This window comes from Excalfactoria chinensis, chromosome 2 (assembly GCF_039878825.1).
Source record: "Excalfactoria chinensis isolate bCotChi1 chromosome 2, bCotChi1.hap2, whole genome shotgun sequence".
NCBI classification, from domain to species: Eukaryota; Metazoa; Chordata; class Aves; order Galliformes; family Phasianidae; genus Excalfactoria; species Excalfactoria chinensis.
In genome coordinates, this window is record NC_092826.1 from 25,562,176 (window position 1) to 25,587,090 (window position 24,915).

General features: G+C 37.2%; 1 protein-coding gene across 2 annotated transcripts; it reads right to left on the minus strand.

Moving 5' to 3' along the window:
• Positions 1-772: 772 nt before the first annotated feature.
• On the minus strand, positions 773-20,751 carry LRRCC1 (leucine rich repeat and coiled-coil centrosomal protein 1). Of its 2 annotated transcripts, none has more exons than XM_072329084.1 (19): positions 20,599-20,751; positions 20,268-20,473; positions 19,849-19,914; positions 18,233-18,400; positions 17,180-17,349; positions 16,862-17,065; positions 15,886-16,088; positions 14,633-14,810; positions 14,237-14,385; positions 13,065-13,269; positions 9,222-9,361; positions 7,685-7,886; positions 7,197-7,382; positions 5,986-6,160; positions 4,798-4,961; positions 4,024-4,220; positions 3,705-3,842; positions 1,732-1,867; positions 773-1,085 (listed from the first exon to the last, which is right to left on the minus strand). In XM_072329084.1, the coding sequence occupies exons 1-19, from the start codon at positions 20,655-20,657 to the stop codon at positions 963-965; spliced, it is 3,069 nt and encodes a 1,022-aa protein (XP_072185185.1). In that variant the 5' UTR covers positions 20,658-20,751; the 3' UTR covers positions 773-962. The 2 variants fall into 2 exon arrangements, with proteins under 2 accessions (XP_072185185.1, XP_072185184.1); XM_072329083.1 differs by having other exon boundaries at positions 853-1,085; positions 20,199-20,473.
• Between the last annotated feature and the right edge of the window lie 4,164 nt (positions 20,752-24,915).

Consider the following 24,915-nt stretch of genomic DNA (forward strand, 5'->3'; position numbering starts at 1 on the left):
GGCCTTTGCCTCCATTCCATGTTAAAGCTGCACCCACAAGAAGCAGCTTGTGTGAGCTTATGGTTCACACAAGTTCTCATAACAAGTTGGTAACAAGCCCAACAGGCCTTGCACAGTTAACCAAAGCCCTGTGGCCTTCTATTAGCGCTACCACTCATACAAAATTACCTATACCACTATTCCATATTAGAGCACTCATTTTGGGATGCAGAACAAAGTGATGTTAAAGTCAGGTTAGATGAGTCTGTTGTCATTTGTGCTACAGGAGTCTGCTTTAGCTGTTATGAGTTGTAAGATGGGAAGAAATAGCTCCATCTGGTGTACCAAGAAAGAATACAATTATAATTAATACCACAGTATTAAGTACATTAGATTATGGTTCAGTAGAATCAGAATAAACAAATGAAATAAATACATCAGTAGAGTGGAGATGAAATTTCTATCATACATATGTTAGTATGATTGTTCTGTCTTAAGGCTTATTATCTGCTATTTTTCAACAGCCTGGTGAGAAGCCATTTGCTGCAGCAAGTGGAGATTACAAACATTGTCAGGTAAAGTTCTTTGATTGCTCATTACAAGAATTTGTACCACAACACAGAAAACCTTTAAGTTTGACTTCATACATTTTTGTATTCTCACACTCAAAAAACATTCTTTGCTTTAACATTCTTCTCTCTTACCCAAACATTCATGTCTCAATTCATGCAGCGCTCAACAAATTTGTTTTTGATTCAGATTTGACATAACAGTCAAAAATAACCAAGGGTTAGAAATAAGTATTTATTGTAAAAATACTATTATATTATGAAAACCTTCAAAATTCTACACAAAATTTATTCTCTAGAAGCACTTCAAATCAAACAGGAGGAAAAGTGCACTGTAGTGTATTTGTTTAAATTAATACTCTTTCTAGTGTATGCATTTGTAAAGAACAACTCTGAAACGTAAGACATAAAGCTTCACAGATCTTGCTGAATGTCACTCAACACATACGTAATCCGTCTTATTTTATCCTCCATGGCTTTTTTATTGTTGGCTGTTTCTTGCAGAAGCTGACGCATTTCTTCTTCAATGCAGTAAACCTGAAAGCATATACAGATCAAATAACCAAATGAACAAATGCAGATCTAACCTTTCCTTAACAGTGCCACAAATAGTCGTGACAGGACAAACAACTTCTAAATCAGAAAAAACAAAGTCCATTTTAGAAGGTATCAGATATTGAAATGCATATTACAATTTTGCCAGTGAACAGAATTTGCAGTAGCAGAATTTAAGTTAAAATAGAAAAAAAAAAAAGTAGTATTAATTAGTAGGAGATTGCTATTAATGTAAAAACTAGAATATCTACTACATAGGAAAAAAAAGACTGTCACAGCAAGACAGAACGCAATACATGGCAAGAACATACCATTAATGAAGACATTTGAGAGTTAAATGGAATGTCTGGTATAATAAACATTCCTTATCTACACCGGCACAACTAATGGGAAGGTGTCAGCTAGTGACAGCTGCATCATGTGCAACTTTGCTTCACTCCATGAACCTCATGACAGTACAGATCTACTTATTTTCTTACTGTGCAAAGACGGAGTACTACATTAGGACTGTTTCCATTGAGTAATTAGCCAGACTGATAGAAATCAGTGATTTTAAGCATCAGTGCTGGAGTAGCTGTAGAATAAAAATGCAAATAAAATAAACATATTTATTGGGTATCAAAATTACTTTTTCATTTGCTGCTTCAATTTGTTTTTCCTTCTCATTTGCCAGCTGCACTATTTCAGCCTCATGAGCTGCCAATACTGACTCAAGTCGTTTTCTAAAAGCACCATCCATTTCACGAAGCTTCTCCGTAGCAATCCTAAAAATAATAATAAATAATAAAAAATAAATTACATTCTTCCAAAGAAACAGAAATATAAAACATTTTGTTTTGCCAAATCCTTTGATAAGATGCCTTTGACGAGATTTTAACAACACAAGCACAAAGACAGTTATTTCAATATCTAGCTTCAGAAGAGATTTTGCTTTCTCAAGCACACCTTCTAGTTTTATGCACCATATTTAGGGCTTCTGGCATTCCTCTTAGCAGAAGCATTTAATCACTCTTAGCTGAAACATTTAATCACTAGAAAAAAATAAAAAAGATTCAGACTTGCTAATGTTAACATGGCTCAGAGCTCCGTATGTTTTCAAACATCGGCTTATCATACTTCTGCTTTCTGAGAAGGCAAATAGATTATGTGATCCTGCAGACTGCCTCCAGGTCAGTGTTCCACACAAACAAGAGAGCCAGCTTCACAGAACTGAAGCATTTATCTGATTCCCAAGCAAATTCTGCATTTAAGGGCATGATTCTAAAATCAGCATTAACAGAAAACAAAGCAATTTATTCCACTACAGAATTGATTTACATCAATATTCTGAAACAAAATGATTATTTCAGGTAAAAATTGAATTTTACTACTGATTTTCCAGCCATTACAAAGCCTATAGCATCTGAGGTGGGTGGTTGGTGTATTTTTGTTGTGGATGCTGTTTGGTTTTTTTATAAATCAAAATTGACTATCAAAGTATTTTCTTTCATATATTAACCAGAAAACCTTTCTTCACTGAAGCATGATTAATGCACTTCATTTAAAAATATAAAGCAAAAAACTGAAATAATGCTAGCTCATTCCTTTAATAACAAAAAGGTTATTATTGATAGTAAAGACGCAGATTAATCTAACTAGTCTTTTCTTAATAATAGTTGTGTGGAAAGAATAAAAATGAGACAAAAGGGCCAAGGAATAAAGCAAAAGTCCTACTAACAAATCTAAGTTCATCACAGCAGAGATCTACCCCATGTCTCTGAAGTGCCTTATGTCTATAAGGTAACTGAGCATCATCTTAGTCCGTGATCATTTTCTGGGGTATGAATATTTCTCTCCATATGTTTACTAGTAGTTGCTCAAAAATATTGACAGTACAAGAGAAAAAACAAAAGAAATTGAAAACCTTTTATCACTTGTGTGGGAGGAGAGCGAGAGATAACTTACAAGCACCCAGCCACAGACTTAAATATTTATTATTATTGTTAACATTTACCCTCGGTCGTGATAAGTACTGTGGATCCCACTTCAGTTTTTCTAGGTATCTGCTTAAGGTATTTACATAACTCTGACAGACATTAATATAGTGCTATGGTCTCTCCCCTATACTCAAGTGCCAGCCACAGTTGCTTGGCTTGATCTTGGTAAATAAACAGCTCTGTGTATCCTGATAATGAAAAAGAAAGTTGACGTGCTCATCCTCAAAGAAATGCCACTTAGAGACTGTGCGACTGCCCCACGAATATAAACATCTTCACTACGTTACTCTAGACAGCACACATGATGACTGCAGACAAGTACCTACCATGAAAGCCTGATATCAAACTTCCTCAGAGAAGTGAACCAAAAGCACTGCAGTGGAGAAGCGTACATGGGAGCAGGCTCAAATTATTTTAAAAGAGAACTGGAGTATAGCTAAAAAGTATAAAGGATAAACACTGCAACTAAATACTGGGCTTGTGTAGTAAAGTTGCTTGTAGAGCAAGAATTACTTCTACTCACAGTTTCCTGAACATGTGATCACTAATAACTCACTAAAAGCATTCTGTCACTATAACATTTTTGTCTGTTTGTGCAGCTCACAAAATAACCTATTAATTTCACCTCTGAGCTTGAAGACTTTTATTCCTCTCTTCAATCAGCTTCTTCTCCTTCATATCAAAGCTCTCCTTCATCTGTTTAACTTGTACCTCCAGCTGGCTTAATAGTTCATCTTTACCTTGCCACTTCTTCTTCAGTGCACTGAAAATAAAATGTATGTTTTTATCGTTCCACTTCTTAGGAGGACAGAAAAAGCTTTAATGTTCCCAGTTTTCTACATTTCTGTAAGTTTTAACTGCAAGAAAGCACTCTCTAAGCAAAAAAAGACAACTTTGTGGAACAGCTGTAAACAACTGGGATCACAAACAACTGTATCCATCACCTGTGTGCTCTCCTGATGTCACCAAGTTCTACTTCTTTTTCTTCTAAACGCTGCTTTAATTGCTCTTTTCTCTCATTTTGCCTTCCTAGCTTTTCCATAAGCTCTTCTAATTCAGTGGCTTTTTCATCCAACTGTACTTGAAAAAGCTTATTTTCTTCATGCTGTTTTCTGATTTGTTTATCTCTTTCCTGTAAGCCCTGTAGAAAAAAAAATTTCAGAATAGAAAAGAATATACTTTATTTTAACTTCGTTTTTACTCTTAAAAATATATGTTTAGTCTATGCTAAAGAGAATAAAAGCACACTGACTTAGTAACTCTTAAGTCTCTGAATGAGATGGAATGGAATAAACTGAACAAGATATAGTAGCAGGATTGTTAAAATACTGATTGACGAAAGCAGATTAAGTACTTATGAGGGTACAATGAACCTGCAACAAACTTGTGCTATTAGAAAAAAAACAAACAGTGAACTGAAGAATTACACTATCCTAGCTTTTCTCTCTCAAAATCATTACCAGGAATAACTGAGTGGGGCAAAGGCAAAAAGTCTCTTTACACAAGTAAAATTCAATGAGGGATTCAAATAAGCAGCTCAGTTGAAATAAGGCTCTCTTCTGCTCTCAATGAAATCAGTTGCCACAGACAGCTTGCCTGCACTTTCTGAATTAGTAAAACCAGGAGCGCAGAGCCACGTCTCCATCAGAGCTGTTACCATAACTGTCATTACAAGTCTTGATTTTACATAAAAACAAATTGTAACACATCCAACTTACTTCTTTTAATCTCCTAATTGTTTCTGTCTGATCGTCCACTATTTTGTTTTTAATTCGGATAGCATCACTGTCCTGATCCCTCTGCTTCTTTAAAATTTCCACCTCGCTTGTTAAAACCTCGATTTTTGCCTCCAGTTTTCCTCGATCTTGAGAAAGGTGAGCTCCTAGACAGTACAGGACATTCATATACTACAGTCATTAGTTTACAGGTCACTTCAGGATGTCAGAGGCGAGGAAACAACAGTCTTAAACAAACGTCATCATTTAGCCACTATAAACACTGCAATCTGTAAGAAAAACTTACAAAGAAGGGCAGAATTGAAAGCTAGTATTTTATCCCAAGAAAACTCAAAAAAAAAAGAGCCGTAATTGTTACAGACTCAAACACTCTCAGAAGAAACTACAAAATGGTGCTGAGTCATGTGAATCAGTAGAAAAAAAAGCCAAAGTGTTTTTTACCCAATATTTAATGCATTACTGGTATATCAGTAAAATTTCCACAGTGGACTTGGCTGACAAACATGCAGCATTACAAAACACTACAAAAAGTTATTTTTATAGCTTCTTTATCAATTATATAGATGATGGCATCGAGTGCACCCTCATCAAGTTTGCAGACGACACCAGGCTGAGTGGTGCAATTGATATATTAGAAGGAAGGGAAGCCATTCAGAGGGACCTGGACAGGCTGGAGAAGTGGGCCCGTGTGATCCTAATGAAGTTCAATAAGGGCAAGTGCAAGGGTGGTGACGCACTGGAACAGGTTGCCCAAGGAGGTTGTGGATGCCCCATCCCTGGAGGCATTCAAGGCCAGGCTGGACGTGGCTCTGGGCAGCCTGGTCTGGTGGTTGGCGACCCTGCACATAGCAGGGGGCTTGAAACTAGATGATTATTGAGATCCTTTTCAACCCAAGCCATTCTATGATTCTACAATATAGCATTACGGCATTTTGACATTTTGGGCACGCAGAATAATCTAACTCTCACAATTGCTGTTAAAGTTCATATAAATGGCCCTCATGCTACAGAAGTAGCGTATTTCCATACAATCTTTACAACTGGGTAAGATCAACAAGACTCTGAGGGATCTTGTCATAGTTACAGGTTTGTTGGGATGTTTACTTGGAAAGTATAATATTGAGAATCAGCAGTTTTTACTGCAATATATATATAATGTATGTGTTTTACCCTGTTGTGCCAACTCCTGTCCCCATATTTTCCTTTCCATTTTTAATCCATCAATTACAGATTCTTGAGCAGTTAGCTGAGAAATAAGTTTCCCATTTTCCTTTTTCAGAAGTTCCACTTGACCAGCCTTCTCTTTGTCCTGCTCAATCACAGTTTCAAGTTCTTCAGTTCGACTCTGTGTGAATGAACATGGGAAAATAAAGAAAGATCCTTTAAAGCAAATATTCAGAATCTCAAATCAATGCTAACTAGCTAGGAAAGTCAAAATTTCACTTGCTATATATCAGTAAACTAAGGAATATTCTGCTTGCATAGAAGCTTCCACCTGATTAAAAAAATTGCTTATCTCCCCAGTAACAAGACACAGATTTTTGCTTCAAGTAGAAATACTTAAATTTGCCCAAACCATTTATTTATAAATAGCCAACTTTGATTAATGCCATTACAAAAACTTGTTTAGAATTGTACATGCCAGAAACAAGAGAATAAACAAAATATTAAAAAAGACAGAAGTTGTGATGCTTTCAATTTCCACTTCCCATGATCAAGATTTATCTGTGATTACACAATTTATTGTTTTACATATTAACGTTGTTTAATATAGCTATTTTTTTGTATTTTATTTTTTAAGCAACATCAGTCACTGGCAGAATCCTTTTTTGTCTGAATACTGCAATAGCGATGCATAACAAGATTAGAAACAGCCTTGTAGGGGTTGGATAAATATGATATCCACTGGATAAATACATGGACTGGATTATGTTAAAAAGCTGCTGAACAACACTTGACTACTTGCAGTTTCATTTTTACCTCATGTGCAGTGACTAGACAGTTTTTTAGCTGTTGAACCATAATCCATTATCTTGACTTTACAAAGTCAGGGAAATTAATGTATATTTTTAAATCTGAGTTCAGAGCAACCTCTTGATCATATATAAGCCACCAGTGCTCACAAGGCAAAGATTGCACTTTCACTGAAGGCAAGAATGACTGGATTTTGCAGTATAGACAGTGTAGCATTTGTAAGGAATATGGAGGAGATACAAGAATAAAAGCTGATGTGGGTTACTCTGCCTTAATGCAAAAGGAAATACACAACTTTCAGTGAATTTACCCAATGTGGAATGGTTACATTTTGGATAAAATATTAAAATAAACAAAAAAAAATCCAACCCAAATAGTATATAGTTGAAATATTTTGAAAGAAGTACCTTCAGGTTTGCTGTGGTTTCTTGATTTGACTTCACTAATTCTGCAATCTTTGCTTTCTGTTCTTTCACTATGCTTGTTAGGTCTTGGATCAGAACTGTCATCTCTTTTTCCTTTTGTTGAAACTGAAAGAGGGCCTGCTGATGTTCAGCTAGATCAGCAGAAACATTTTCAAAATCCTCTTGTACCTACAATTTCATAAGAACTCTTGAAAAATGTTCTCCTTTGAAAAAAAAGCATAAACACTAAAAAGATATGTTTTTTTTTTCTTTCAAATAAAGGGGGAACTTAAGTTTAGTAATGCGATGTGAAATAATGATCATCTGAAGCTGATTTGCTACCATCTAAGTTTTAATCATTTATACTTGAAAGTAGCAGTAGCTACCAGCATTTTCAGACGAGTCCTTGGAACAAACACTTTAAGAATGAAAGGAACACAACCCATTTAAGAGCACAATTCTGTCTAGTTTTAGATTAAATGTTCTCTTACCTCTTTAAACCTTTTTGCCTCAATCGTTAAAGCTAAACGAAATTCATCTTCTAACTCCGAATACTTCTGGTTTAACATATTAATTTTCTCCTGAAAGTCTTTAACACGCTGCTCATGCCTCTGCTCCTCTTTAGCCACTTCTTTTGACACAGCTGCTTGAAACTCTGGTCCATGTAAAGCAACTCGGGTTTCAAGTTCTTTCCTGGAGTTACCAAACATGTACAAGAACTACAGTATCTGACATTGCTACTTCAGCTGATTTCCTTAATATTTCTTAAAAAGGACAATAAATCAGATAATGAAGGGAATTAATTCCTTAGTTTGACTAAAAGGCTTCAGTCTTCCATGACTATGGCCCTGGGATGGGGAAAAGTGTGTTGACTACCACTAAAACATCCAGAGAAAGGAACAGGTTTAATTTTCAATTCAAACATTCACAGAAATATTCCATTATTCTTTTGCTGTTAATGTTTGTTTGCTTTCCTGGTAACAAAGAATCACAAAGATCAGGAAGAGAAGGGAATCAGGAAAGCCACTATATAGCCAGACAACTCTCTTTTTCTTCCCTTTCCCTACTCAATAACTGTTCTTTCCCACTTAGATCCCAAACCTGAAAAGCAACTGCTGTGAGGCTGTGAAGAGCTCCAGGATATGCCTCCATACAGGATGGTGGCACAGCCATAGGACAAAGATGAAACAGAATGTACTTTATGACTATTCTGCCTTAAAGAACAAAATCTGCCCGCCATTTTTTACATTACATCTTTTGGGGATTTTTATCAGAATAATGTAAAGTTCTCCAAACACAGCTATCAGATTCTTCCCATCTTAACCTACAGTTATTTTGGCATTTGAATATATTTATGCTCGAAGCTAAGTTATCAGCTTATTTTATCATTAAGCTTCCTCATGTAGTAGCATACCAAAAACAACTGTCTGTTTTATATGTACATTTATTTGACTGCATTAGCTCAATAATACAGAACTTGTGTTCAAGTATTCCCAATAAATAAATAAATAAACACATTTCTGAGAGGGAAAAACAGCCAATCAAGCCACCCACCCAAACTAATGCAAGATGCTATGGAAGCTGACCATCTGGGGGATCACTTTGTATTACTGAAGCAAATACAGATACACACATATATATGTGTATGTGTATATATATGTATATACACACACACACACACGCAAACCAACCTTTCTGTCAATGATTTAAATGTGACTTCAGGTTTACCTGATTCTTTCACAATTAAAGACCGTAAAATAACGTTAAGTTCACCCATACAGTAAAACAAGAATGTATGAAAAGAAAGACAAGAACATTTGCCTACAAGGACTTGCAAATCAGGAGTCTAAAAGCTATGAAGACAATCTTAAATGAGACCAAAAACATGTGGGAAGACATCTACATATTTTACAGAGAATACCTCTCCCATAAAGACAGCCACCCACACCTGGCAGAACACATTCAAAACATGTTTGCAATACTAGTGTATTCTACTTTTCACAGCAAAAGTTAATAAAGATCTCATACCTTTGTTCTCGTTCTCTTAATATAAGAAGCTCATGCAGTTGCTTTACCTTCTCCCTCTGCTGTCGAAGAGATACTCGAAGTAACTGTAATTCTCTTTCGTTTGCCGATGCTTTAAGCTCTGCTTCTTGCACCTGCTTCATCTGTATATAATCATAAAAACAAGAGGGACAAGATTCTTAAACTCTTAGCTATCTTCATGACTTGTACCAAAATATAAAAGATGCTTTAATGATAGTTTTATACAAGCCATTATGTTTAAATCATGCTCTACAACAGAGCAGAATTTTTCATAAAGTTCTATGGAACCTTATATTGCTGCCTAGCCCACAAAAAGGATTTTTTAAACTTGTTATACTCTTACAGTTGCAGGAATTTAACACTAAATGTTTAAATTTAAGCATTAACTTACCACAAAACAAAAAAGCAACAAGCTTTCACCAAGAACAAAGGACATTTACTTAATTTATAAAGAAGAAGAAATTGTCTTGCATAAATAGGACAGGAATATTAGTAGAACAGGAATATTAGTTATCAACTCTCGTATTCTAACACCAGTACTGGTTTCAAGCAAAACATTTTAGATGATGTATTTGCTATCTCTGATTACTTTTACACATTTCAAGTACAAAAGTCTGCATCTTACATCTTAAAGTTGCTGAACAGAGTTTCTCTCTAGTGATTTCACACCAAAAAACACATTATGAACAGCAGATGGCATACTCCACTCTTTCCATGAAGCATTCATGAAGAATTCCATCTTATAATCTGAAAACTTTTAGATATAGAAGTGTCTTTACTGATGTAGCATGCCAAAATATATATAATGATAAAAAAACATTTTATTACTTGTGAAATAGTAATTCACAATCAGGACACTTCAGAAGGCTGCAGGTCAGAACACGAACCAGAAACAGCAAGAGATGTTAATGGTAACACTCTCACATCTCATAATCACTCGCAGTATTTATCTCAATCCCTGTGTGCTTGAGTGGTGAGTGTTAATGACTTACCCACATCTGTCCTCCTGAGCAAAGCAGTGGACTTAGTATATCTCTCTAAATTCAGTACTAACAAAATTCTAATCTCTTCACTTTCCAGAGTATCAAAGGTGTGAATGGTTAACCGACTACTCAAGATTAGTTTGTGCATTAGTTATCTAAGTTTATTTAAGTTCTTTACTGTGAGAGTGGTGAGGTGCTGGCACAGACTGCACAGAGGCTGTGGATGCCCCCCATCCCTGGAGGTGTTCAAGGCCAGGTTGGATGGGGCCCTGGGTCTAGTATTAAATGTGGAGGTTGATGGTCCTGCCCGTGGCAGAGGGGTTGGAGCTTCATGAGCCTGGAGGTCCCTTCCAACCTGGGCCATTCTGTGATTCTATGATTTTCTAATTAACTAAGTGTAGAAATAGAACACAATGAAGACAAGCTAGTTGGATTTCCAGGTCTTATCAGAAACAAACAGAAAATTCAGCCTCCACAAAACAAAGAAAGCAAATCAAAACAAAATTATATTCTGAATTTCTTCACAATGCTCCCCTTGGCTTAATATTGAAGGATGAGAAACAGTAATTAAGGAAAGCTACATAGTAGACACTGGAAATAATGTTGTCTTTTTTTTAATGCATCAAAATTCTATCTTCTGCCATATCTCTTAAGAATACTGAGTAAGTCCAACTGCCTGTTATAAGCTTCAATTTGATAATGATGGAATTATTTAAAATACGTATGTTAACTTCAGTTGTATAAACGCTACTGTGAGACTCGCATATGAAGTCCCCATGTTTTATATTCTAAGACTCATCTTGAGAAGATGCAAATACATTTCAGTGCATCCCTGCTGTTTTGTTGATAAAATGAGGCAATTTCCCCTCTAAAATGAATTTTAAAGAAATATTCAAGTTAAAACACTTGCAAATTTAAGGAGTGCCAGAATAAAATGGTACAAATTTAGATGCACAGACACTCAAAGCCTTTAAATAATTTAGTCGTGTTTACTGAAATCCTTACACTGTGCCTGAATAGAGGTATGACCATTTACCACCGATGGCAGTAAAGGTCTCCTTAATAGGAAGCTAACTATCAATCTGTACTATAAGAAAGCTCTACAGAGTATTCAAGAATTCATTAATCTTAAGAATTTATAAAATAAATCAAAGGCAGATTAAGAATTAAAAATGATCATTTTGTTTGTAGACAATTACAACTATTCTTTGAAACACAACTATTAGTATTTGTTGACAGGACAAAAAAGACAGGAAAAATGACCTTTCCCTAATAAAAACTTTTGCAGGTAAAAATGATGATACTATTACCAAGAGTGAGGATACTTCCAAAGTCTAATTACAGGAAAAATAAAAATGCAACATAGGTTAACACCTACAACAAGAATCATAGAATCACAAGGTTGGAAAGGACCTACAAGATCATCTAGTCCAGCTGCCCTCCCTTTACCATACCTACAGAAAAAACACTAAACCATTATCTTCTAACTCCCTATCCAGATGCTTCTTGAATACTGCCAGTGATGGTGACTCCACCACTTCCCTGGGCAGGCTGTTCCAGTGCCTGACCACTCTCTAAGAGAAAAAGTTCCTTCTTATGTCCAGTCTAAACCTCATCTGATACAACTTGTGGCCATTTCCATGGGTCCCGTTTGTTGCTTGGGAGAAGAGGCCAAGCCCTTCCTCGTCACAACCTTCCTTCAGGAAGTTGTAGAGTGCAATAAGGTCTCCCCTGAGCCTCCTCTTCTCCAGGCTAAACAATCCCAGCTCCCTCAGCCGCTCCTCATAAGACTTGTGCTCCAGACCTCTCATAGAGCTGAGTACAGAGGAATGATTACCTCTCTGCTCCTGCTGGCCACGCTATTTCTTATACAGGCCAGGATGCTGTTGACCTTCTTGGCCACCTGGGCACATATCCCATTAAGTTTTTTCTTTTTTCTAAGACCATTAAATTTAGTACCTTCTAAAATGACAAAAAAACAACAGCATAACAAATATACTGAAGGCCTCTTATAGACACACAAGAACTTCAGGCTATTTAAAAGTAATGAGAGCCACTCAGGTTCCTGAGAAAGGCTTCTAGCAGTGATTTGGCTAGATTTGAACTGTGAGTGTTCACAGCTGAATGACATGACATGGGAACCACAGCACAATTGCACTCTTCTTAAAGATTCAGCTGGAGGTAAAAAAACAAACAAACCTGTAACCAAGTACTTGGCACTTGTTTTTAGGTAATTTGATCCTATAAGGGAACTCAGAATGCAGGCTGGTTAACTTCTAACTGGAATGGCACTGGCAGTTTGGTTGTCAGCATACTCCCTAGTTCTCTTTATTTTCCTCTAGGTTATCTCACAGTACTCGAGTACTGTGCTAGCAGTTCAGAGATTTTTGAAGATGGATTTATTAAGACACAGTTCCTGTAAGTGGATGAATTCAGAAACACAGGCTGAAATATGAATATTACCAAACAGTAGTAACATAAACATTGCAGAGAGCTGCCTTTGACCACTGAAACTTTACCAATAAACTATTCTGTCAGAAATAGTGGCAGCATTTGTTTCATCACCTTCTCTATTCATATGCTAAATAAAGTCCTCTGATATTTCAACATCATTACCTCCAGCTTTATAATCAAAACCAAAACAAAAACCCTAAGAAAGCAACAACCAAACAGGAGCTCTACAATAACACGGCAACTACCATTTTGTTCTGGTTGTTAAGAAAGTATCCACTTAAAAGTTAAACAAAACCACTAGACTCTAAAGTCTAATCTTTATTCACACTTAAGACTATAGTGACCATCCTGTTGCCACTGTATTATTCAGTCATGATAAGATATTTACCTCTATTGCTCGCTGCTGCAATCTCTGTGTTTCCATCTTGGATAGTGCTTCTTCTAAAGCTTGCATAGCCTTCTGATGTTCTGCTTCTTTATTTTTTGCTTGATTTAATTCATTAGTAAGTCTTTCAGTTTCATCTTTCAACTGTTGGACATCTGCTTGCAATCTCGTTTTAATGTCTCTCTCTTTCAATATCATTTCCTTTAACCTGAGAAGGAATACAATGAAGTTGTATAGCAAGAGGTTCTGAATTTAGTCATGCCAGTTACATTAAGAAATAGACATTTATTTAGTAAGGGTTGTAGCACTGCATCTTGTGCTTCCTTGGTGAACTGTGTTATGTGCAACATTGTCATGCAAAATTGTTTAATATGTAAAAGATTACCAAAGATATGCATTGCATTATATTTTATTTTAAAAGAAAAAGGCTAAATATGACCTCATAAGTAAGTCTCCAAAAGAAAATACATTCCAAACATAATTTTGCTTTATATGTAAATTGTACCTATAGTATCAATATGCAATTAAGAAAGACAAATAGAACACATCTCCAAACGAAGTGTTACTCGTCAACAACTATGTTAGAAGGGAGAACTTATGGAAAACAGAAAGCAGCTTGCAAGGATTTGGATGGCAGTCTATGCACAGATATGCTATGTCAGACCTGTACAATGTATTGCCTATTGCCCAACTCAGGCCTGCCAGAAACATCTTTGTTCACAGGAAAAAAGCAGCTATATGGACAAGTGGAAAAAAAGCTTAGGAACTGGAAGCATGACATGACACAAGATATAGTTACTGGTGTCTCAGCTGAAAGAGAAAGAACAATCAAAATAGTGATTGCTCTGAAAGCAAAGGGCTAGAAGCAGACTTAAGTGGCACACTGATACTGTTCTGAGATATGAAGAGGAAGAATAGGGTACTAAACACTGACAGATATTCTTGTCCCCTTATGTCTTTTCAAGCAAGCAGTGACAACCCATTAAGTATTGCCCTATATGGGATTTCAGCAGAGCGTAGAAAGGAATTTCACTAAGTAATACTGAGAGAAGTCCAAGCAGTACTTTCTGATGTGTGATTTTCCAAGCACTCTTTTAAAATTATTCTCATTTCCTCAGCCTAAAAATTGAACTAACAAAAAAAAGGAAAAGATACTACAGAATCCATTTTCCTACCTCTCTGTAGTGTATACAGCCATACTCTGAATGTTCTTTTCTTCTTTTGCATGTTTCTGTAACTCTTTGACATGCTCTACTAATTTCTTCTCTGCTTGTTCTGCTTTCCACCTTCTTTCCTTTTCCTGATCAAGTTCCTGAATCAGTGCCTAAACAAGAATGCAGTAACCATCAACTTATGTGGTAATATTAAAATGTAGCCAAAAATGAAGAAAGATATTCATAATAGTAGAAAAAGATTACTTGGTCTTTCTCAAATTCACAGTTAAGTGACCATACCAAAACCATAAGAGAAAAACACAACATTCTCTTTCAGTTGACACTGTACATAACTATTTTTTATCCTGTCACACTTGACTCTAGGAGAAGACATACTCAAAATGTTGCAGAACATACTCGGTATGTGGATTCCTGTGCTGCATTTGAATTAATTTCATCCACTTTTTCCATACTGCTCTGTCTTCCAGCTAATATATCAGCTCTTCTTCCCACTACTTCCAAATCGGGAGTATCTGATGATGAATTGAGATGAGAGTTTCTCTGAAGAGAACGCTTTGAGGAACTCTTCTCTTCCCTTCAATGGCAGAAAGACAACAGGTATTTGAGAACATGCAGAGTTTAAACACTTTTTCAAAGGCCACCAAAAGAAGCACTGAGGATTCAGAGAAAGAACTGTAAAGTCCTGTCTTGTAAAAGCACAGAAATTCAAAGTACAGAATTCAAAGCCACCTAGAAAATAATCTGAAATAATCTGTAAGCAGGTCTAGAAGCAAACAGCTAAATTCAAATGTTCAGCTGCAGAAACATGTGGTACTAGTAACGCTATTAGAAAAACATCTTTTGATCAGATAGATATGAAAATTTTAGAGAAGCAGAGTAGCTGTAGAGCTGCAGTGGTTAACAAATCTAATGGTTTAATTTATCGGAAGTGTGGGACAAACGATGATATATTTACTGTATATTCAGACTCGCTGCTACAGCAGCCTCAGTGTCAGCACAAAGAACAGCTATATTCTTGACAGCTGTTTTGATAACTTTTTAGATGTCTTGTTTATTTTAAATTCGACTCATACATTTTTATGTATGCATTTTTATAATGAAAAATTCTGTCTGTATAATTTAATAGAAAGATGAATAAGTGTGCTGCTACAATTCAGAAGGTTGTTATTTTTTGGAATCTTCAGTTCAATTTCTTTTTCACCTAAATGCAGCAGATGTTCATATAGGTAAATGGTTGTGCAATTGATGAATAAACTTCAAGAAGTTATCTGCATATTATTTAAGGTTTTCTGTATTTTATCAAGATACTGTTGCATAATGCAAGGCACATAAAAGAAAAATTAGGATGCAAGGAGTTTATGTAAGAAAAAAAGAGGGCTTATATATTAGGCATTATCAGCAGGGTCAGCTAACAAGTATGTCATTTTCTCCTACTCTGCCCCAACATCAAGGAATAAACACCAGAAATTTGACAGCTGCTTTGCTAATAATAGCTTTGTTATAAAGCCACAGTAGTTTGTAATTTTTAGAGCATTAGTTCAAGTTCAGTCAATCTACCACATTCATAAAATGCTTCAACACAAACTAGGTTTATTCCAACAACATTCAGCTTAATTATTTTTTATTTATATGACAAACGTGGACACGACCTGTCAGTTATCTTGGTCTTAGGATGATTCAAGTGACGTCTAGCAGATAAAGTAGTTCTATGGTAAGTAGGGATCTTGCTTCTTTTCGCAGCCTTTTTGCTGCTCTCTTTCTCAGTCTCATGTTCACTCTCAGAAGTTGGATCTGTGTCTCTCTTAGCTTTGAGAACATTTGGAGGGGCCTCCATTCTTGAGGCATCAGACACCTAAGAAAAGATTGAAGTTCTATCTGTGTATCTCACAGTTCTAATTAGCACATTTCTAGTATTTATTAAGGTACTATTTTTGGGAAGTTAAGACTTACAATATATTTTTCATTGAGAAGTAAACAGCAGCTTCCAAGCTACCTCTTTCCCTTCTAAAATAATTTAGCATATTAAAGATAATATAAACAAAATAGAACCACATGCTTGAGAATAACTGTAACTTTCTGAAGTACCTGAAGTTTACCAAAAAAGAATTCATTAGGCAGAGGAAAGATTGTTGCAAAAAGTAAAACGTACAGCACTTAAAAACACTGCAGGTTTCCAAGGTACACAATAAATGGTTACTAAAACAGAGAGAAACACACCTGACAAACATATCAGAGCAACCTAACCTACCAGCTAGAAAAATCAACTTCCACCAACTCTGCTGCACTTCATATTTAGCTCTGGTTCAGTTACGTATATGGATGGCTTTAGAGTCAAAACCAAACAATCAGAAAACAATTTGCTATCTAACATACGATCAGATAGTCCTTCAAGCCATATATACCACCGTCAATATGAAACTTTCATGAATCAAAGTGCAATCACCAGTTCAAAAGTGTTTTTTTTTTTTATCTCCTTAGTTTTTAAAAACTACTAAATACACATTACTGTGAAGTCAGAACATATATACCTGTATAAACTCTGTATCATTCATAGTGAACTGCAGAATCAAAAGGAACTTGTTTTACAAACAGAACTTTCTGTGCAATCATAGAAAAATAAATCACCTTCTGCAGTATCTGCGAAATTTGATCTTCTAATTTTTGAATCCTCATCTCACTCTGTATTTTATCAAGTATGGATTTCTCAGGCTCTGAAGATGAAACATGCTCTGTAGAGGAACTGACAGAACTTTGTACTGGCATTTTTGTACGCTGCCGAAAATAAGCTAATGCCTGGTCGATATGCGGTGTCACCAATGGTAAGGCCTTCTATCAAAACAAAAAGTAAGCTCTGTAACATTTATGAGTTACATGCAATACAGAAAACAAAAACAAACAAGCAAATCTCTTAAATTTAAAACCAATATATACAAACTATGGCACCTGATCTTTGGGTGAAGGGGACCCCGATGAAACTAAACAGTTCAAAATGTCTTCTAAACACTGCAAATTCGAACAGTTTCCTTCTGCTGATTCCACCAGTTCACCATGAGTATTTCTTCCATCTAGAACTGCCAGCTGGGGCAATGCCTGAAGAACAGTTTCTCTATAACCTTAAGGAAAAGACCAAATTTAAATTAATCTCCAAACAAACAAACAACAAACACAACAAAAAAAAAGCACTCTACAGGTGTTAAAACAGTGAGTTATCAAGTGACCTGCCACTCCCTGCTTGCAAGGGCTCTCAACAGAAAACATACCAAGATAAATGAACTAGGGAGCTGCCTGCATTGTTCTAGTCTACACTGGGATCTCCCCACCATCATTAGCATGTGAGAGTTGCAAAGACAAGTTTTTAATACAGATCCAACGCAACAAAATAGCTGCTGGAAGTAAAAGACAATTATAATGAAAATAAAGTTCTGAAAGGACATGGATAATTTTGTCCTTTTTCACTGAATGAAAATGCTAATGTAATCAGCATCTTACAAGTAGTATCTCACAGTCTGTCACAGCTTACTGATGCTGTGAGAAGAGAAATGGCTAATAGTGCTTATGTGTTTAAGAGCAGTTTGGATGTGGTACTCAGAGATATGATTTAGCAGAGGGTTGTTAGAGTTAGGGTACTATGGTTAGGCTGTTGTTGGACTTGATGATCTCTGAGGTCTTTTCCAACCTGGGTAATTCTGATTCTATGATTACTGATCTTCCTCTTGTTGCAATTCACTCTTTGTCCATCTCCTGCCTTAACCTAAAATAATGTGTGAAAAGTTGAACCTTACAAATGTAAACAAGATTTACAACTTTGAGAACATACTCAGAGAAAATTAAAAAAAACATTTCACTACGGAAAACAAATTCATTTTGTCAGAATACAGATTTCTAAAGGGCGGCCAGTTTATGAATCAATTTGTTGGCTTCAGAACCCAGCCAACAGTGTAAGGAAAATTACTGATCAACAAAGAACAAATTATCTACCTGGCGTAACATACATACCTGCTGCATAACAAACTGGATTGGTGTTTCCATTTTTTTCCAGTGTCAAATTGGTCAAGCACTGCAGCCCCTTTGCGCACTGAAGTAAATGGTTAATATTGTTTATGCAGTTGCTGTGAAGGTCAATAGAGCTAATCTTATGATGGGTTCCATGAAGATATTGCAATCCTGAAAATTTAAGAGAAAATACAAAACAATGTTTCCTGCAGTGATTCTGTATGGATCAGATGCCATACTGCTGAAAAATATTCAGTCAACAATATATCATAATTGAAATTGATGTAAAAACTTTTGTTCCTCTTTGCTGGTTAAGTATATTAGCTGTTGTAAGCTACAACATACAACACTTAAGGACGTTCTGACAGTTAACTTTAAAGAAAAGTTTTTATCTAGTAAGAAGTATGTTAAAAACATTTTGCTTAACGTTCCTTTTTATAAATCAGTTCATTAACAAAATTGTTACAAATATTCTTTTCGACTTTCTACAACAAACCCTCTTCATTCTGTAACTTGAAATCTTAGTTAGAAATCTTAATTATGACTGACCACTTCACCAAAAAGTTCAGAAGAGAATTTCCACATCGTAAACATAGTTGTATTTTCATGCTATTGAACAGAAAGATGTTAATCTTTTGGAAGCATCGTCCAAAAGCATTGCATTTTTTACTTTAGAAATAAAGTTGAAGTGTTTACTGTACTCCTGAGTAAACAGAGCAGTCAGTTCAGAATTGGAATGATGATAAGATTTGCCTAAACTTTGTGCATATAGAACTAGCATAGCTCTACAATTGGTCAGTGAATTTTATTTCTCTTGCATAGCTAAGCAGAACTCCTCTATGAAAGGAAAAAGCTCCCCTTTCTTCATCCATTTCATTCACAATACTTAAGATTCAAGTAAAGAAGACGAAGTAATCAAAATGACATTTGTTCATCACATTAGTAGCTGCAATTACTGAGCTTCCAGATTCACTTCAGTCAGATTATTACAGCACAGACATATGAGAAAAACATAGCCTAGTCCTTTTCATTAAAAAAAGTTCATTGTTCTAGATCACAGAATGGCTTGGGTTGGAAAGGATGTCAGGAATTATCATGTTCCCGCCCTCCCGGCCATGGGCAGGGCCACCAATCTCCATATCTAATACTAGATCTGGCTGCCCAGGGCCCCATCCAACCTGGCCTTGAACACCTCCAGGACGGGGCATCTACAGTCTCTCTGGACAGCCTGTTCCAGGACCTCACCAACCCAAATCATGGCCCCTAGGCAGGTACAGTCATGTGAACTCAGTGTCTGCCTGTAGTGTCTGTGTTGCTGAATGTTCACCCCCATTCCCATACAGCTCAATACCAGCAGCTCTAGATCATTAGTTACATGGCCAAGCTCACAGAGGCAAAGCCCAGCACTGTCAAATACTTCTGTAGAAGAATGAATTCCAGTTCAGAACAAACCATGATGGAAAAAAATTAACAGCTGAGAGCAGCAGCAGCTGCCACCTTTAAGCAGCACTAACAGTCAATTGGCCAAGCTGACAGAAACCTTAGAAAACACTTTTATTTTTCTTAATTGAAGTGAGGCAAATGCTTTTTATTGCTCTACCCATGCCAAAGTCACTTACCAGAAAGATCGTGTATATGATTATACGACAGATTCAGTGTAGTTAAATTAAAGAGCTTCTCCAGTCCTAAACAAAGTGAGGGAAATAAAGACGGTAAGGTTTGCAGAACGCTCTGCTTTGTGAAATCGAGACTTGCACATTATGTATCCCTTCTAAAATCACAGCTACAAACTAAAACCAACCATGATTAGAAAATAAAGCCAAAAAAAAAAGCCATAATCACAATTTTTTCTTCCAAATTACAGCACCTTGTTGTGACAAAGTTTAAAGAGACCACATGCACGTTTTAAAATGTACACAATATGGCCAGCAGTTTGTTTTGACTCAGTACGACCTCAGGACAGGCATACTTCCAGAAGGAAGTTTTAACTCATCAAGCTTCATTCGTTCAGAATCGGGCAGAAATGAGCATTGCAGACCCTCCACTGCCGTTATCAGGTTGCAGGACAGGTTCAGGCTGCGCAGGCTCTCCAGGGCACTCAGCCCTTCCATGCGGCGGATTTGGTTGGACGACAAGTCCAAATGCTGCAAGTTCCGGAGGTGGTCGAGCCCTTCGATTCTGGCGATGCGGTTGCGCTGCATATTGAGCGTGTGCAGGTCCGAGCTCAACGAGACCTCCAGCAAACTGCGGGGGAGAGGCACCGCCATCAGCAGGCAGGGGAACGGCGGTCCCAGCCCAGCCTAGCCCAGCCCCTCTCCCTTGCTCCCTGTCCCCTCACACCCCACCCGCCCCCGAGGAACGCTGCTCACCTCCTCACGCCCTTATCCACGAGGCTGAGCTCCCCGGGTTCGCTACCCTGCCCCGCCATCACGCCGCCCGGCTTCAAACTTCCCTCCGCTCTCAACGGCGACGCTCCGCGCGTTGCGACAGCCCTGCCGTAAAGCAGCAAGCACCGCCCGCCGCATACCGAGCGCCTCCCGCCGCGGGGTTGTCCCACACCCAGAAGCGGCAGCTCCATGCAGTTCCCTCGGGCCCTGTCGCTGTCACACAGAGCAGAGCTCAGCGTTGCCCCTCCGCTCCCTGCGAGGAGCCGCAGCCGCCATCAGGCCTCCCCTCAGATCCTCTGCTCTGCACTCACAGCCTGGGACCACAGCTGCTCCTCATACACCTTGCCCTCAGATGCTTCTCCATTGTTGTGGCCTTCCTCTGGATGCTCTCTAATAGCTTTATGGTTCTCTTACATGGTGGCACCCAAACCTGCACCCAGTGCTGGAGGTGAGGGCACACAGCACAGAGTACAGTGGGGCTGCCCTCCCCTTATAAGCTGGCAGTGCTGGGCTTGGAGCACCCCAGAGTACAGCTGGCCCTTCTGGTTTCCAGGGCACACTGCTGGCTCACATTCAGCTTGCTGTCAGCCAGAGCCCCCAGATCCCTTTCTGCAAGGCTGCTCGCCAGCCTCTCATCCTCCAGTCTGTATGGATATCAATTTTGCAGTGTTCTATTTTGTCAAGATCTTTCTGCAAGGCCTTTCTACCCCTCAGGAATTCAGTAGCTCCTCGTAATTTAGTATAATTTTCAAACCTAGTTAGTATGCATTCCATAACTACAATCAGGTCATTTATAAATGCACTACAGAGAACTGGCCCTAAAATGGAGCCTATGGAATGCCACTAGGGACCGGTCACATATTTACTATACTTCTTTAAGCCTAATCTGTCCTATTTTTCACCTATCACATTATTATATTTGTCTAGCTGCATCCTGGACTGTGTCTATAAGTTGAAGTACTCTTCAAGGAAGTGTTTCAGAGCTTTGATTATTTTGTAGGACTGATACAGTTTTAAGAGTTCACCAGAGTCATGGTTTAAAGCTCACTACTCGCTCAGACAGGTCTGGGCAGAGGCCATGGCTGGAACTCTGCATGGTGTCTGATGTCAGTGTTGTAGTACTACTTTGCAATACATCACCATCAATTCTTCATGGTTGTTTTTATTCTTGAGAGCACTGTGAGCATCACTGTAAATTTACAGTGCAGCACAGAGCATTTGCTGTAGAAAACACAAGCTAGTCCCTGTACAAGGGAACAGATTCTTCTAAAAATAGAAGAGGAATCACCTCCAGTGGGCTCCATGAAGCTGTTCCTGGGATGGGTCTCTTCTCTGTCTCTATTCACTATAGTAGAAACCCAAAAAAGTCTGAAAGCTTGATTTCTGAATGCTTAAATTTGAACACGTAAGTGCTATTCTTGGCTATACTTGCCAGCCAGCAGTTACTAATATGTTACTGAAAAAAAAATCCACCTTGCTTTTCTTCACACTTTAGAGCTCAATACAGAATGTTTACAGCATCTCATGCAAATATCTTTGTATTGGAATTTTGTTAAGGCTAAGGAAATAAATACTTTAGGTAAATAAACTGTATGGCTAGCAAGAACATTCATGTTGGATGAAATTACAAACACGGTTTAATTCCACGAAACTGGCTTTTGCTGTATTTAGCCAATTGTTATATGGGGTTTCTTAATCAGTAGCAAGAGTGGAATGATATTTCTGTCAACAAAACGAACAGATTTGTATGTCTTTCAGTTAAAAGCATAAGTACAACAATTTTGACAGAAAAAAAAAAAAAAAAGAAAGAAGATCTTGTTAAGTCAGTAGAATTTTATGTGTCTGAAGGTGCAATCTGATTTTCTAAGGAAAATAGATTGTGAATACATCATGGAGTCTTGTGCAGCAGGTGGTAAACTGACTTCTATCCAATGTGACCTAGATAGAATCCTTAAATAGCCATTGAGCACCTTCCAGATGACAAGACACAGAAAACTACTTTAAAATGATAAGTTGTCTGCAACAGGTGAGCTAAAGAAGAGGAAAAATAAAAGGAAGAATATAAAATTTGTATTAAGTACAACATATCACTTGCAGACAGATGCCAAGAAAGATTAAATTGAAACTCTCTTCAGACTTTGCTTTGTTCTTCTGTATCTTTATCCTTGCTGAATGTCAGCAGCTTCTTTAGAGAAAATACAGATGAACATTTACTGAAAGTTTGCAAGACAAATGAACTACTAATTTTTGCTCTGTCTTCTCCTCTTGAGGGATTTAGGAAGATGCAGAACTAAATCAATACAGTGGTAGAAATTCTGAGAAGTTAATTGGAAAGGAACTAAATAAGTGTTTTAAAATTGTGCGTTGTTTAGATAGATGGACCTCTTTCTGGTTCATCTAATCAGTGAGTGAATCATAGGAAAGACTTAGTGAGTACACACACAACATTCTTGCAAGGTGATTAAAGACTCCTTATCTAAGAACACTGAAATTCAGTTAATTACAATTAGGAGATAATGCATATCCATTCTAGGCAGCAGAAGTATTCTTTCATTACTCTTCAGTATTGTCTTTTTCTTAAATCTAAAGAAACCACAGTGATTAAAAGAGATGAGTCATGACAAGTACTGGCATTTGTGACAATGAAAACCTTGAAGTTGAAGACTAAAATAATTTGGAAGGTTAGAAAATTGAAGAGGAAAATCCTCAATGCTTGGAGAACCAGAACAGCTGAAGTTTAAGAATCAATCTTAATTGTTATCTAGCGTTCTCTTGACTTAATTTTCCCATCTAAGAGAACTCTCTAGTTGGCATTCACAAGAATTCCCCATTGAGTATAAAAATTGTAGTCCTAAGGTCTTATATTTTTATGATGATACAATCTTGTAGCCTACTCCAAGTATCAGGGGAATCTCAAGCTTAGATTGTTTTATCTTTGACTTATATTCAATGGTTGAGTCTGTGGATAATGTTGTCAAAGTGAATCTGACCAGGTGTACATAGTTAGGTGTGAGGTAGAAGATGCTGACATGAGACCTTGAAATAATCATATGGATCGTGTCAGTTTATCCTCTCAGAAGTAGGACATGTTGCAGAAAACCTTGAAAATGAATTGTTAGTGATGTGCTTCACAAGACTTTGTCCTTATGCACTGGATATGGAAAGAAGGCAGGCAGGCAGGCGGGCAGACGGGCAGGCGGGCAGGCGGGCAGGCAGGCAGGCAGGCAGGCAGGCAGGCAGGCAGAAAGAAAGAAAGAAAGAAAGAAAGAAAGAAAGAAAGAAAGAAAGAAAGAAAGAAAGAAAGAAAGAAAGAAAGAAAGAAAGAAAGAAAGAAAGAAAGAAAGAAAGAAAGACAGGAGGAAAAAAAGCAGTTTGGCTGGAAAATACCTGTTGTTGCACAGCCACCTGTGTTTCACTGGCTTCTTCCATGGTAATGATTTTGTGAACATACTATTTCCAGAGCTTCAGCTTTTGTTGGATTTGTAGGAATATTGCCTTTGTCTCTGCTCTTACTTACCTTCATCTACTCTGGCAACAGCGAACCAAAATGAAAAGCATGCTTTGCATAAATCTCAAATGCATTCCACTCAATTCTAGAAATGTTTATCTGAGCTAGACAGAAAGCACACAAGAAAATAATGATCTCAGTAGGGTTTCCTGAAATCAGGCAGCTTTGCAAGAAGTAACAAATCCTAATTAATCTGCTTCTGGAAATGCTCTATTATACTAGAAATTAACATACTTTAGGATGAACAATATAACAACATCAATTGCATCTGTACTTTAACTTTCGGTTATATGTAATATGTATTTGTTTTAAAATAGTAATCTCATTCCAGCTGTATGTAGCAGAACACTCAAAATAAAGAAGTTGAGAATTGCTGGGTATCAAAAAATTACATAGTTTAGCCATCTAAAACCATTTTTCACAGTTGATTTCCAGCTTCTGAATATGGATGAATAACACTTTGATTTGTTATGAATTATTCATAGTAATGAGTTTGTAAACGTAAAAACTTATTGCAATTTATAAATGGAATAAATCTAACTTAAAATGTGTGCAAAATTTTATAACTAGAATTTTTGAAGTCTGTAAGATCTGACTTTGGTGAAAATGCATTGAGTGGTACAGTGATTTGCAAAAGATGGAAGAATGGTCTTTTGATTAAATGCTGTTCTGATCTGTGGATTCTGTCACTGATTGTGCTGCATAGTTTCTTTCCTTTTCAGTGTTGCTTACCAAAGTGGCATTTGGTTGCCTACAGCAGGCAACTAATGCCATTTTAGATCCCCAACCTA